This window comes from Pleuronectes platessa, chromosome 9, assembly GCF_947347685.1.
Source record: "Pleuronectes platessa chromosome 9, fPlePla1.1, whole genome shotgun sequence".
Lineage (NCBI taxonomy): Eukaryota > Metazoa > Chordata > Actinopteri > Pleuronectiformes > Pleuronectidae > Pleuronectes > Pleuronectes platessa.
The window spans coordinates 11,820,190-11,836,530 of NC_070634.1; the positions used below are offsets into that span (position 1 = coordinate 11,820,190).

The 16,341-nt window shown below is 40.5% G+C and overlaps 1 protein-coding gene across 1 annotated transcript in view; it reads right to left on the bottom strand.

Annotated features, from left to right (window-relative positions):
* Nucleotides 1-395: 395 nt before the first annotated feature.
* Nucleotides 396-16,341, bottom strand: part of ell (elongation factor RNA polymerase II) — a 34,802-nt gene continuing 18,856 nt past the window's right edge. The window contains exons 3-12 of the mRNA XM_053430186.1: nt 14,625-14,746; nt 13,268-13,431; nt 11,445-11,695; nt 11,225-11,349; nt 7,739-7,808; nt 5,014-5,623; nt 4,532-4,598; nt 3,372-3,543; nt 3,236-3,280; nt 396-3,124 (exon numbers count right to left, since the gene is read on the bottom strand). Coding sequence (XP_053286161.1) covers nt 3,020-3,124; nt 3,236-3,280; nt 3,372-3,543; nt 4,532-4,598; nt 5,014-5,623; nt 7,739-7,808; nt 11,225-11,349; nt 11,445-11,695; nt 13,268-13,431; nt 14,625-14,746 — 1,731 coding nt within the window. The 3' untranslated portion in view covers nt 396-3,019. The remainder of the gene's footprint in view (nt 3,125-3,235; nt 3,281-3,371; nt 3,544-4,531; nt 4,599-5,013; nt 5,624-7,738; nt 7,809-11,224; nt 11,350-11,444; nt 11,696-13,267; nt 13,432-14,624; nt 14,747-16,341) is intronic.

Genomic DNA, 16,341 nt, shown 5'->3' on the forward strand with positions numbered 1-16,341 from the left:
GGGAAACGTGAGGGATTCAAATGTTTCTTTTTCAATTCGTATTTTGAACAAAAACGAGAAGTGAGGATTGAACCGTGGGAACCTGCTGCCGCCTACAGGACATCTACGTCACTACAGCCCTCAGTAATAGTAAATAAATTACAACACTGACAGGTCCATTGAACAGGAATGGAAAACAACTTAAAAACGCTATTAAACACACCTGTGTCATTTATATTTCTAAGAAATGACGGCTGTATTTCTTCTAAAAAGAGAAAAAAAACATATTTCATGCATTTGTCAATGGGAAAAGTACTAAAATACCTCCTGTGTGTTACATTCAGGGCCTCACTACCTCTGCACAACCCATGAATTACTCTCAATAACAGAAAACAACAGTTTCAGATTTTCATAAATAAGGATTTTAAAGAATTTTATTGAAACAAAGATCAATTTCAGTCCCAGTCCCTTATGGTTTTCAAAAAGCGTGCTTTGGGTTTTAGCGCCAACATTTCACGGCTCTTCTCCCTCTTTGCTTATACAGCAGCATGTATATACTCAGAGAAATGGGGAAAAAAAACCCTATACAACAGGTCATTTTGGCACAACTCATACAGCGGGTACTCCTGTGCTGGCATTTCGTTACGTTCACAACAGTTAGGTCTCCATCGGAGCAAAAGATGAACTCATTCACAATGGATTTTGACCATAAAGGAGGCGTAATACAGTAATCATGTCAGAGTTTAAAAAAAAAAAAAAAAAAAAAGATACGGTAAGATTCAATGAGAAGTGTCTTTCTTGTTAAAGGGTTGCAGTACCGGGCTAGTGTTGATCCTAGTGACAAAAACACTGACGTCTCCTCCTGCTCAGACGTCATCAGTTCTCAGATTCAGTCTCGACCATCGCAGCGTTGTCAAAGTGAGCACTGGCTTTAATGCATCGTTTGAAATCAGAAATAAATATAATCTGACTCTTGACATTAAAAACACTTAAGCCCAGTCATGCAAACCTTATCTGAAGTTCAAGGAGCCTCCTCGGACTTCCCACAAGAAAAACATTCAGAGACTTTCCACGGTATGATATGGACAAAAGAAATGAGAATAGGAACCAGAGAATACTGCGACATGTTCCTTAGCCAACATGTGGTAGAGCGCCACGTTGGATCAGACTCAGTAAACACTTTGGTATACATGCTGATCAGATCCATGTCTCATGATTACATCAACTCAGTTGGACTCGCCTTTGCTTGAATTCTAACCCCCCCGCCAAGTAAAGACACAAAGACTGTTCATTGTAACACATTCATAAAGCATGCACTCCGATGGACAAAGAGAAAAGTGTCATTTTGGACTAACCCCCCCACCCCCAGGTAACAGCGAGATCAGGCGGAAAAAGTGCAGATTTTTCATGTTCACATAAAAAGATTGATATAAGAAATGCAGCAGTTGACTGAACTCAACTTCTGATGCAGCATTTCTTCATTTGTCTTCGGCTCCGTCTCGATGCAACACTTCTGAGAGGAGAGCTGATCCAGGAGATTAGATTATCGCTTCGTCCTCCACTGAATAATCTGACATCACATTTGAAAAGGCAAAAAGTGGTCGCACGTGAGCGTTGCTTCTCTGAGCAGGAGGGCCGCTCAGAAGATGATCAAGGATGGCTTCATCTTAACAGTCGTCGTGAATGGACTACATTATACTTTGATGAGTAGATCAAAAAAACCTGATCCGATAGGACAATGCAAACACTATTGTTATAAAATAACTTAAATTGCCAATAATAGTAACTAAAGAGATTTCAGATCTGTGGATCAAATAAAAACATTTTGAACACAATGAAGATGAAAGAAAAAGCCTGCAGATCTGAATCCCCCATCCGCATCATCTTACAATTACAGGATTCTTCCATAGCATGATGAAGAGTAGAGCTGGCCACGAACTCTTCAGACAACTGCTGGTAAATCTACTGCTACAAAAAGCCATCACAAACAATACTGGAAAGACACCCACTTTAGATCTTAGAATAAGGTGAGAACATAATAAAGGACCACTGCTGTGAACGAGCATCCTGTCATGAGAGAGGAGACTGTGTCCGCGGAAAATCTACAGCTTCGGTCTGACTGGAAAACTTTCACACGTCCCCATTGTTAAGACATCTGCACATGATTTTAGAAAAGAAGAGCCAAGCGCACAAACCTGCCACTGACCCGTGTGCATTTGGAGGCATCTTTTTGATTTAATCAAGAAGTAATATCTGCGTCTCTTTAAAAGAGGAAAAAATGATGAAAGCCAACAGGTTGACAATAAGGTGGGCAAGGCAGCTTCTGAATTAAAAAAAGAAAGAAAAAAAAAAAAACTGTCTGACATTCAAAATGTGAGGACAAAAAAAAGAAAAATAAGAGGGATTTTAAGTAAGTACTGGTCTTGAGGAGTGTCGAACAGATTCATTCCCCAGCAGTTAAGTGTTCAAAATAAATACAAAAGGAAGACAGAAAAATAAAGGTCACAACATTTGTTTCAGAATAAGGGGTAAACTGAAGCATTATTAACTTAAATCTTTCTTTACACGAAAACGAAAATTAGTTGCTTTTGGCGTACAATCAGCAGTATTCATCTCAGTGTCGCCCTTCCCTCACTCCAGTTTCAAAAGGAGGAACAAATATTTCCCCCAAGAAACTGTCATTGTTTTTGACTCGTTCAGACCTCTGTGCACAGTAAGCAGGCTGGGCTGTTGAGATCAAACACAGCCACACAACTTGTCATTCTTTCTGAACTCATTGTAACTACACAGATGGACCTGGCCACACCAGACGCAGCCCCGTTTTCAAAAAGGAGGGGGAAAAAAACAAATCAAAGGAAAGAGAGAAAAAGAGATCACATGTCCTGCTAAGTCCTCTCTAGAGCCTTTGGCCCCGATGAGGGAAATACTCCCTTCATGGCATCTTTCATAATACATTTTTTTTGCACAAGCGGAATCCAAAGTTTTCCTGTATCTGCTTGGTTTCCAGAGATAACAGGGAAACAGTGTCTAATAACTACTTTTAAAGTTGCTGTTGATCGTACTCTGCAATATGTCTCTTTATATGTGCCAGTTTGTTGTGTAGATATTCACAGCGGTTCTTGTCTTGGCTATAGTTTGGATTAGTCTGCAGGGAAAATAAAATCACAGGGTCAGAGACAGATAGATACCTTAATATACACATCAGATATACTCAGATACTTGTACCACAGAAATCAGTTAAGGGAGGAAAGTTCACCTTTTTTATTTTATGATATTCTTGAAGTATCTGATTGTGGATTGTCTGCAAAGAGAGGGAATAAATTAGTACGTATTTTAAATAACCCAAGATACTTTTTGACAAAAACTGCACGTGTGTTGTTCAGGAAACTCACCTTGTACTTGTCTGTGCCTTGCTGCAGTTGCTTGAGCTCATTGTCGAGCACCGTGAACTGCCGGGTGATGCCCTCTATCCGAGCATGCAGGCCCCGGTACTCACTGTACTCGGTGTTGAAATCGTTTTTATACCTCTGACGCTGCTCTGGAGAGGCAATAACTTTGTACTTTCTGAGAGAGGAATGAGGGGAGAAGTTAGTGAAATACCCAAACCACTAAGAACAGAGTGCAAACACTAAAGGCCCTATATTGTAGAGAGTGAGATTTCTGAATAACACACAAGGTTTTAATCCTGAAGCAGGTGCTGTAAAATTTTTGAAGTGTAAAATGCTCACAGCCTTTATTTAGAGACTGTGCCTTCAGTAATTTTGTGATGTCTCAATCTGTCAGTCATCACTTTCAGCCATATCACCAGCACTGGTCATGATCAGCACCTGGGCCGAATATCCAAACTTGGGATTTGGCTTCTCTGAGCACATGATATTAGCTATAGCTTCATTCAATATCTTTCTCGTGAATGTTTTGTTAAACCTCTTGTTAAATTACTTTTAATAGCGTTTTACTTTTTTCCTAAAAAAATCTTATTAGACACGGGTCCATCTTTAAGTGGCCATTTCTCCAAACCGAGACACAATGAAAGTTAACAACACTAAATCAATGAATTTTTTCACAAGAAGTTTTCAAGTTGAAACAATTTCATTTAGTTTAGTAAAGTGTGATAAAATAAGCATCCCAAATGTATGTTTGCAATGAACCCGTTGCATTACAGACAATCAACACTGATTCATATAGATACAGGTATAGAACATAACGATTTTTCAGATATACAAGCGTTTATTCATAATGGACATCAGAAACACTAACACTCTCACAAAGTCATACTAAACATGAAAATATGGGAAACGTGTCTGGGTGCTCAGTTTTGACTCAGTTTTGAATGTTGATGTTAACTTGTAATCAGGCACCGCTAGTTTTAAAGAACTGACAGCAACTGCACTAACTGTATGCGATAGAAAAATTATGTAACCAACTTCCATTGTTTTTTTGGACATGCAACTGCTCCTTGCATCACCCCCCAGGCTCTCCCTTCAACTCTACCACATTAACTAACATCATCACTTTTGATCTACAGAGACCTTCATGTAAAACCTATACTCACAATAAGTAGTCTGCCACCACAGGTGATGATGAAGGAATACTGGTACTGTTGCACATCCCGTTCAGACCTGAAACAAGATCAAACAGAACTATTAACGTTATTAATGGTATTTGTGTTGTCCCAGCTGTAGTGCGACTGGAAAGGAAACACCACAAAAGGTCATTCACTATTATAAGTTATTGTTGTTAAAAATGAATCTCTTAAACATGCTATCCGCTAATGATGATATCTGCCAGTTGGAGTCTATTTGAGGTAACTGAATGCATAACGGTGAACAGCAGGGGTCTCCGATTAATCAGTGAGTCACAGACTGGTCACATGATGGATCACCTACACACAGTGATGACTAAGTACTGCCTGTCCGCATGTGAAGAGCTCCTGTTATTCAGAAATCTCTTACCTGAAGCGAGCTGTGAAACAGATTTTGAGTAAATAAAGATGATTAGGGAGAGGAAAAAAAGTTGTGCGTCTGTTGCTCTCACCTGTGCTTTTCTGTGGAATACTGTTGCTTTTGAGGTTTCCTGGGCTCATCTCACAGGCTCTATTAGGCTCAGGCCCACGTTGCTCACGACTCTTCCTCTCCTTCTCCTTCTCCTTCCCTTGCTCCTTATCCCTCACCCTGTCTTTGCTCTTCTCCTTATGCTTTTTCGACTTCTTCTTGGATTTGCTGTTGGAAGATGAGAGGCTCTTGTCCCGAATTCCGTCCAGGACTGAGTGTCCGGGAGATGATGTGCTGAAGCTGGGCACAGTGAGCGCCGTTGACATGGTAGCAGCAATGACCAAAGGAGGCCATTCTGATACCACAGTTTCTTGAGAGTCACATTCTCTCCCATTGTGGCTGGAGTCATTGCTGACGTCCGACAGCGCTTCGAAGGGACGAGGGATGTCCAGCACAGGGAGCTGCTGTGAGCTGGATGTCACGCCACCTTCTGCCGTGGAAACCACCTCAGCTTGCGCTCCTCCAGCCTCTCCTCTCCCATTGGAGGAGCTGATCTTGCCATTAACAGGTGCTGTCGTAGCTTTGCTAGCGAGATGGGATATCCTGGGCTTTTTGTTGGCCAGAGGGTCTGTGAAGTCAGCAGCGGGCCGTTTCTGGCAGGAAGAAAAATACATTTTAGAGGCAGAACCTGTATTAGGGTTCAATATGAATTCAGTTCACCTTAGATTGAGCCGGAGGGGAAACTGCGAACCAGGTCAGAACAAATGAAAATTGTCTGAACTGAGGAGTGAGTGTACACACGGGAGGATTCTAGTACGAGCATAGAAAGTGGGGTCAAACGGTCTGAGGGTGGAAAAGTGGTCTAAGACTTGTGAAAACCATTGTAGATGGAGACAGGAACACAAAGTAAACAGAGTATAATAGGACGAGTATTCTCAGAAGTACTGTGACGTCTTCACAATACCAGGGATAACATTACAGGCAGGGCTCTGTTTGACCCAGCATGCGCTACTGTCTTTGGGAGTGGCCGACCCAATCACTGTGTGACCCGACAGAAGACTGGTATTCTCAAACTACAGGAGGAACCTGCAACCCAGTGATTGCAACAAGCTAAGCAGTTATTACAATGTCCATCTTCATTTTGGGCCAACAGCCAGATTACTTAATAATGTTTTTCTTCAGAGATAACATTTGTGGGAGGTAGCAGTTATGAAAACTTGTGTTTTTCTGCTCAAGAATGACAGGAGAGATTTTCACTTATGCATTTAAATGGAAAACAACTGGAAATGAATTGCTAGCATGGACTGGTTATGGTAGTGGTTATGGTAGTTTGAATCCATTTTAGTGCGGACGCGGTTTTTCTCCCTTTGCCTAGCGGCACTACCTGATTCATCAGATGTTTATGCACAGCTTTTATTTGTTTTCACCTCAGAATCTAAAAATGTTCTCAGGGTATCGTGTTCGCTCGTGTGTTTGTGTGCTGTGTTTACTGAGGGAGTGAGTGGAAAGCAAGGGGCATTCAGTAGGTGTCTGCCGGAGAAGAACCTGAGAGGAAGGAGCTATTAATAAAATAGTTCCCTCGACCTAATGGAAGAGTAAACAAAGAATAAACTGGCCTGGTCAGACTGAAAAAGAGCAGCAGGGTAAGGAATGTGAAAAATATGAATTAGGTGAAGAGTGAAAAAGAGTGCAACTATCATGAATTGTAAAGTGGATGAAATTTCCGTGCTGGTTTAGAAACAGTGCTGTGGTACCAATTCAGAATAAATCTGATGAAACTGAAATTCACCTAAAAAGGGAAACAAATCAGTTTAGAGGGAGAAAGAACTGAGAAAAAACTCTCCATGGGAAAAAACTGAAATCCCCAGACAGCAGGGAGAACCCAGACAGGAGGGTGTAGTGTCTGGTAAAAATAACTTGGTAGATATTTTTTGTGAAATGATGTGTATTGGACAATTAAAGATGTGTATATTTCCTATTATATAATTTCTACTGGATCAGCTGGAACAACTGAAGGCAAAGTAACTCTGTGACTCAGTCTATTTGCACTCTGTGGAAGAAACATCAAGCAGTTCCCAAGTCTCAAAACTGAAATGTCATTATAAAAGTAGTCACGATTAAACTGTCTGACCACGGTAAAAAATCCCTAACTTTAGTTTTAAGGTTAGCTTCTGTGGAATCAATCAAAAATCACTTATGAACATACCTGTGTAAATTTAGATTTTCGTGCACCAGATCTGTCTCTGTGTACTTTACATTAATGCATTCTTTTATTTAGAATGTATATTTTCAGTTTTTTCATTTCAAATCCTTTGGCCCCATCAAAAGATCTGTGACTCTTGCCTGGGAAAAGTACACAGATAAACCTAACTTATTTACACATATTAAACACTATTCTATAGACTTTTTTATAATTTTAACTTATCTTCTGTGTCTTTTTCTTTTCTGCTGATATTGTCTGTCATTGTCTCATCTTTTTTCAATGCTTGTGTTGCATACCTTCGCCATGATTGTAAAGCTCTTTAGCTTAACTCCTGTAGTTTTTTAGCTATGTAAAGAAATCTGACTTAACTATGTACACATATATGTATACATTTGTTTGATTTCCATGTTATATCAATGCATTTGGCTCATCTCTTTCTGGGATTATTAAACCTCCCTAATTTACTAAACCCACATCTTAGTCCAGTATTATGTGAACAGAACTTGTGAAGAAAAAAAAAAAAGGAGAATATAAATGACATAACTGGAAAGAATATAAAACTCACCTGGGAGGGCGAGCTGCTGGCCGGCTCTTTGGGCGGGCTCTCTGGTGGAGGGGCAGAGCTGTTCTGTTTCCTAACAGAGTAAACACACAGGCAAACATATATAAGAAAAAGCTTGATATGAAAATAATCTTGCACACTTGGCGTGGCAGGGACCCAACTTTATCTATCCAGTAAAGATTGGATATTTAGATCTGATCGTTCTTCTATTTCAAATGTTGCAAGCTTGTTCTTTCTAGTTTAAGCTTAAAATGCTCTATTCCAAGAAGTGACACTCAGACGAAAGATCCAAACTATGAAGCTGTCATTTTTGCAGAGCTAATTCTACAGATGCATGAGGGCATTAAAAACAAGTTACAACAGTCTCTTTGTGAGGCTGAGACGGTCGCTATGACAACTGAGTGAAGGAGGAGCTACTTGACAGAGCCGCATTTTATAATAACACTTTACACGCATGGACGAGGCAATTAAATCATTATTTAAATCCGTGCAAATTTTTCCAGCAGTTTAAAAGTCTACAGTGTTTGTCATAGAATATCTCGCATATAATTCAGCCATCTTTCTTTCTCCAAAGAAGAAAATGTGTAATCTCACAGTTCACCTCATGGTTCCTTAAGTGACAAAGTGGTATGACTCCAGTGAGAGAGTAATAGAGAGAGAATATGGGCCTGCAGCTCACGTGGGGAATTTGGAAGGTTTTGTAAAACCTGTACTTATGTATGGTTTTCAAAAGGGGATCTAGGACGTACGTACTTTGTTTGTTTCAACTCCATGACTCGTTACTAACTGTAGTATTCAGGCCTGTATTTGGACTTGTCCAGTCGTGAACACATCAGCCAGGAACTATTCCCGTGTCAGATGAGAACAGATCCTCGGATGTATTATGATGCATGAAACTGATCTCATTATGTGTCAGATAAATCTGTCACATGGCAGCAGTGTCAAAACAAAGAGTCGCGGCAATATACAGCAATCCAACCAGGATAAACAGTGTTTAACTTACAGCCAAGACAAAGTTTACTCAGTTTACAGTCACATATTGATCCAGTCTCTCTCTTTAAAGGATCATTGTGTAGAATTTAGTGACATCGAGTGGTGAATTTGTATGTTGTAGCCGAATTCCTTTCCCCTCAGTGGTCTTAAACTCAAAAAGGTTATAGTTTGTTTGCTGTAAATATATAAAGGGCCCATTCTAGGGTCAAGAAAATAACAATTAGTACAATTAAGATGATTACACACTCGTGAAAGCAACACTAAGACTATTTTATACAACAATTCTGCCAATAGATCGCTTTCAACTAATTCTTACACACTGAACATTGAATTCATTCCATGACTAACATGACATTTGATTCTGAATGTAAAAGAGCAGTTTGAACATGCACAGTTCCTGCTGCCACGGCTGATGTCACTATCAGTAGGGGGCAGTTGGATGCAACATGTCTTGTCAATGCCCCACCCTATAGTTCCAACAGGCCGTGTGTGTGTGTGTGTGTGTGTGTGTGTGTGTGTGTGTGTGTGTGTGTGTGTGAATCTGTGGTGGGGACAGTCAGATAGACAGGTGGTGGGAGCTAGGAGTGAGACAGCGGGCCAAGCGGTACAGCTAACCTTGGACCGGTGCCACCTCACACATAGATCAGCATGTGCTAGAACAGTGTTGCATCACGTGCGCTACAATCATGTAGCTGCGCTGCTGCGTGACTGAGTGTATTAGCTCAAAACTCTGGAGGAGCCGGGGAGGGGGGAGGCGGTATTAGGTGGGAGGCTATGATTGTTAGTCAGTTGATAAACTCCCAAACAAAGCTCAAAGTACAGTAAAAACACAGACTCACACATGCCTGTACAAACAAAATACAAGCACGTACGTACACAACAGAAAAGACACAGAGTGGCCAGAATAACAGAACTCCATATACACTAATGCAATACAACTTTTAATGTTGTATGTGATACTTATATGACAGAGTATTGGGGCCAACATGACAGGGAAAAAAAGAATAGCTTTACAAGATTTAAGAAAAAAATGGAAAAACAAGGAGAACCAGCTCTTTCAGGATCTCTGCTCCTTCTGAATCCAATATCGTGAACCAATCTCATTGTAAAACTATGAAACCCCTTTGAATAACACACAGATGTATCAATCATTAAACAGTCGACCTCTACCAAACATTTCGAGGCAATAGACACAATCTTGTCCTGATGCTTATGATAATTTAGTGCTGATGAGTCAAAATATATTACATTATTCGTGAAACTTATTCTAAAATAAAATGCAACTCCATGCTCCACATTCCTCATTTTAACGCTGACTGATCTTCTCAGATTCCCCATCTAAAAACTATTGCAGCCTCAAATTATGACTATTTTCACATAATATAATACAGACTTTATTCTCCTCTATTCTGCATCACACGTATTATTTCTTCTACATGGCCCCAAGTCTGTTGCACGTACATGGATAGAATTCTAAAAACCCAGTTCAGTTGTCTAGTAAGCACAAAACATACCATAAAACTATGTGAGCATCAGTCTCAACAAGAGGGTAATTTCAGGTAAGGCATCACCATCTGCTCGAGCAAGTTCTTTCTGTTATTCAATTTGAATGACCCAGCTGCCCTTAGCGTGCACCATAGGTACATTTGAGCTTATCATTGAGTGTAGGAGCCAATCCTGAGTCCACTATGCAAACACAGTTTAAGCTCAGAGCATTGCTGCCTGGTCTATATATAGCTAGCTGGGGGCTTGCTATTCCTTAGCGTCCCAGATCCTGAGAAAACAAATGTTTCTACTAGGAAGAGGGCTAGAAACTTTTACCGTCAACAATTACAACACTTTGACAAAATTAAGTGAAGGGACGACATGGACACCTGCCACTCTCACATAACACAAAAGCTGGTAACCCAAGTTTTGAGCATCCATACTTCGGTACATAAGTCATGACAGTGGGGAGAATACGAGTTTCACATATCTCATATAAACCATTATCTCATAATCGTTTACGTACAAAGATATGGCAGAACTGTAAAGGCAGATTTCCCGACAATGTCTGGCAGCTGTATATTCACCCTGTGGCCTTAACACACCGCAGTCAACACAAACGAGGAAACACAGTATGCAGTGTCACACTTACTCTACAACACACTGAGTTATAGCATAGGAAAGGTCTACCCAGTAAAAGCTAATATAATGAAAGAAGCAGATATACTAAAAACAGCCGTCACTTTAAAAATCAGCTATTGTTGCTCTGAAGCTAAGGGACATAATGCTTCTGGCATGAAACATCTCCTGAAAAGACTTTTCATAAACGTTGCAAAACAACATCCCAACACTGAAACTTAAAATCATCAGTAAAAATGAGAACTATTAATTTCAACTTTTGGCTGATAAAATAATCTTCACATCTAAACAGCAAGAAATCCTCATAACATATATAGCAGCAAGGTGACGTGTGGGTTTTTAAAGTGAGGGTGATCCACATGCTTGACGTACCTAAACAAGATTCTCTTGAGTATCTGCTGATCTTCTTCCGTGTAGCCCGCCCAGTCCTTCTGAATTTCCTTAAACAAAAAGTCCTTCAATGTGAAGGTGCTGTCTTTCCCATTCAGGTTTGCCACCTAGGTAAATACAGAGAAGCGATGGGTGAGTTTACTACTGATGACTGAAGGTGTGTGTGCTATAGTTAAGAGTGTGTGCGTTTGTGTGGTGAGACCTGTTGCAGGAAGCTGTCTAGGGAGTCTTTGTCCATAAGTGAGAGGCCATCTTTTTGCAACCTCAGGATCAGCTCAGGCTTCTTGTAAGGCTTGAGGCCCAGCAGGTGTATGAGACGCTCTCGGAGTGGCCGGTTCTGAATTGCCCCTTTCTTCAGAGCACTGCTGGAGATTATGACGGGCCGAGATGTTCTCCGTGATGGGGCAACGTCTGAGAGGCCAGGTGCCGGTTTCCGTATCTGAACCTTTTTGCCTGAAAGGAGTTACAGGGGAGAAGTTAGAGCATGTAAGGTTGGCACATGGCTGATACCACTGTGATGGCATTGAAATATATTTTCTATTGGAAATCTGAAATTTGTTATTAAATATTTGTCGAACATACAATATTTAGAGGTGCACTTGTATGCACTTGTTATGTATTGAATGTGAATGTGCAAAATTAGAATAACATTTTAAGAAATAACATTCTGGCAGAGTGGAAGAAAACAAGGAGCAAAAGAGAGAAACATTTTGGCTGAATGGTTTTGAGAGGACATAAATCCTTCTCAAGTAAAAACAAGTTAGTACAGATCACTCTACAGTTGAGTTATGAGTTGTGCTCAGAATTTCTGCTAATGGGAAACCTAACTGCTGGAGGAATTGTGTGAAATGAACTACAATCTACCAATGAAACAAACGCTTTGGCTGAAAAAGGACTCAAGTGACTTTGTGGTAGCGAGTCTGGCAATGGAGCAAACTTCTCCTTGACCACTATATGACACTATTCTTATGTTACATGCAGACTTATAAACTTTCCTCTTCCTTTTAACATCACACACTTTTCAGTTTCTTCAAAATAATTCATCTGTAAATGTGAAATTATGAAATACTGTATGTGTTGTTTGACTTACTGCTGAACAGTGAATAGGCTTACAGTGGACGTCTTTCTTTGCAGGCAATGAGGCAGGGTCACTGTGGTGTTTTTAACACTCAACACGATATGTTTTATAGTGCAGCTCACAGAACAAAACAAAAAGGTCAGGAAGTTGACGTGTTCTGCCTGGAGACAGAAAGATGATCAGTGTGTATGTGGAGCATCGTGTGTTTTCAATAAAGGTTCTTGTTACATATACGAGGCACTGGGCTGAGCCTCTGCCATTCAGCCATGGAACCAAACCACCTGTCTGGTCGAATGGAGCAGGGACCTGAGCCATTAAGATGTTTGCAGGGCACAGGAAGTACTCCACTTAAAGACATTTACCATTGAGAACGCAAATGTCCGAGTCAGTTGATCCAGACATTTTCTGAAACTGTTCATGCCAGGCCCCTCGTAAAATGTCTGTATAATGTCAGAGAGTGAGCCTATGTGAGAATACAGCGGGAAAATAAGAAAAATGCTCTTCAAAACTGAACAAACAAAAAGAAAATAAATATCTCAGGACGACAAGATGAAAGAAGGGGAAGATGTCCACTATGAGAGACGAGGAGATTGAAAATCTTTCGGTGATACGAATTGATGCCGATTACGAAGTGCCATGTTATTTCCACAGCGGAATTCATCCATTATGTCCGGCCTCCTTCATGCTCTACCCAGGTGCCAACCCTCGGCTGAATGTTCCAGACGCTTTCCTGTTGTTGTGAATGCATCTGACCTGGACAACACACCTGCTGTGACATGCTTCGAAGTTCAGGTCTGAGAATGACTCATATGTCGACTCCCAACACTTTTACGGTGTTGAAATAGAAATATCTTTTCCATCACCAAAAACCTGACTTGCTGAATACTGGTGGTCCGTGACTGAGAGAACGACTGATATCATCACGTGTCTGCATCATGTCTCCTCACCTACGTATCGGCCCCCAGGCTTGATGACGATGGCACTCCTACTGCGAGTCTCCTCCTCAACCTGAGCCATGTTCTCCCTGGCCTTCTGGTAGGAGTCGTCTTTGGCACACACTGTTATCTTGTCCTGGATGCATCCCAAACAATCCAGCTGAATGCTCCCTTCACTGCCAAAACACAAAGAGGAGAAGTTGAGAGGAAAACGGGGATTGAGTGACTAGAAGCTGGAGGGAGAGAATAGAAAGGTTAGAAGGGAATTGCTTTTCATTAAGAAGGTGCTGAATGATTTAGATCAGTTATTGAAGTAGACAGGAAACAAACCAATACCATGCTATATTTTAGACGACACTACTTCAAAATACTGAATATGAATGCACCAATACAGTTCACTCTCAGTTTTAAGCTTAAATCACTCAATACTGTGCATTCATACGAGTTCAATTAAACATCCTGTTGGCATTAGTATTTTAAAAATGTTCATCCGACTGCGAGTTCCCACAGTGAGACTTACTGCTGCATCAAAACTCCATTCTTTCCTGACTTTTTCCGCTTTGATTCTCCACCACTTTGATTAGGTTTTTGGCAGAAAATGAGATGGTACAGTTGCTAGAAACTGAGCTATTTCATTTGGGTTTTAGATTGGACCTCAAGGTTGATTAGGATCCAGTCAGGGATGCGGCTGAACTCCACCTGAACCACTTGTTAAAAATATTTTCAGAGCGACAGGGTCAGAAGCAGTCAGAGGAGCAGTGGAATCTTGCAGCTCTTCTTTTCTCTTTCTACTTCCTACTGCTTCAAAACACATTTCTGGTTCTCTGATTCACACAGTATTTTTATACATTTGTTAGTCTACAGTAAATGTCAGAATTAGTTTAAAGGGCCCGATGCATGAAAGGGAATCACATTATGAGGTGGTGTGTCTTTGCTGCGTGAACCACAGAAACACTTGTAATAGCAATAGCAATAGCAATGTTTCTATTTTCAACTACTTGATCCTAATTTTGCAACTGTAAGGAAACTAAAAATATTATTTGTAAAATATTGGGATAATAATGGGTGATTAAAGATGATTAAATGATTTAACATTGGACGTTGTCTTTTCACACTTGCTTTATTAAATACAAAAATTGAACATGTGTAATGCATATTTCCAATTAAAGGCTTCTGGTTGCTCATGTGTTCATCTGTGTTAGGCAGAGAGGCTTGGAGACTTACCTCAGATCCTGATTATGTTAAACGCGTGGTCTGTTGTCAAAGAAGATTTAAGTTTGATCTTACAGTTTGTGAATATGTTTCTGAATAAGAGGAAGTAGTTGCACATTAAGAGTGAAGGTGAGTGAGATACAGTGTTTTCTCTCACCTGGTGATGTACTGCTGGATGCAGTCAAAGCTTCCCTGGGGGTTGTCTCTGCCCACATTCGACAGGTAGAACGTAAACGTATGCAGTTCACTGGTATTTTCTGACCGTGGTATTGAAATTTTCTGTTGAAAACACAAAAGAAGAAAGGAATTCCCAAATGAAAACAGGGTCAATGAACTTTTAAATCTACACGGTTACATTTAAGACCATTTGCTTTTTATACCTGAATTTTACACACACTTTACTTTTCAGTCAGCACAAAGAAAGGAGCAAATCCATTCTAGATTAAACATGTTTTTCTGTCTGATGCATTCAGTGCTTTAAACAAACATCAGCACTGCACACCTTATAAACGAGGCCATGCCGAGACAGAGCAGGGAGTTGGCCTGAGGCATTTTCTTCCTGGCATTAAAAACAGTGAAAACCTCCCAAATTGCAGCCGAAAGCCACTGCGTTCTCCTCTTACAGCTCAAATCTACGAAGAGAGTCTATGAGCTGCACTGTTTTCCAAACGTGTGATTGCAGGAGCCACATGTAAATTACTGTAGCAGAAGAGCTATGATAGGTATTTCTGCAGTCTGTGGCCTACCAAGCGGCTCTGCACATCCTATTCCACCCCCATAATTACCTTCCTCCCACACTACAGGTGTTGCTTTTCGAAGACTCTGGATGAGGTGGAGTTAATCACAGTCAACTAGCTGCTGACTTCCACAAACCATTTAAATGACACCTGGGAGGAAGATGCTACCTTTGCGTTTTTAAATACATTTGACACTATAAAGTTTAGCATAGGCTGAAAATGGTGAACAATGTATTACAGAGCAAAGAGGCATTAGTAATCTTCTTAGAGAGAAAGCACTGGGCGACTCTGAAACTTGCCCTTGCCACTTTTCAATATTATGCCACCTTAAAATAGTTTTGACACCCAATTAGGGTTCACACTTGATTTGCTATGGATAATGCAGCCTTAGCACCCTCTCTTGGAAATGAACATCTTCCTTACAAGCTCAAACCAAAGCCATAATGGGCAGTGTAACGTTTGCCATGTAGCTGAACTACATGCTAGTTTTTGTTGTTTGTCAATTCATGTCAATGGACAGCTAGAATGAAACCTTCTTCTGAAGTTGCTATTTAGCAACTATAACATCAAAATTATTGCTACTCTTTTTTTAAAGTGTGCTTGCCGCAGTGGCACTGGTCCCTTGACATTGGCACTGGTCATCAAGATGGACGACATGAAAGCTGCCAAAGTTTGTCATCAAGATCGGATAAGCGAGTGTTAGTGGGACCACAGCTCCATCCCTGATCACTTCTGCACAGGCAGCATTAATATAATTATTTTAGTATGTAATTATTTGTACTGATCAATATATCATTTAAATAAAAATTGGATTACATCAGTTTGTGTATCAGCACTTTTTGAAAATTTTCAGCACATTTTAACAATAACACTGATAACAGTGATAATTTTGGTCTCCATCATTGTGATACAGAATTTACACACCATGTCATCTCTACAAACTCATCATCAGAATGTGAATTCAAGCCTGATTTAATTTGACGAGTGCTGAGGAAGAGACTCTGACAGTAAGGCCAGGCAGCCTAGTTGTGTCACAGCCAAGGATGGTGCATGACATCAGGAAAAGAAACAACCTTAGCATAGACCCTGGTTCAGGTGCTTCTGACCAGTGAGAAGCTTGATGAGAGCGACCTAACC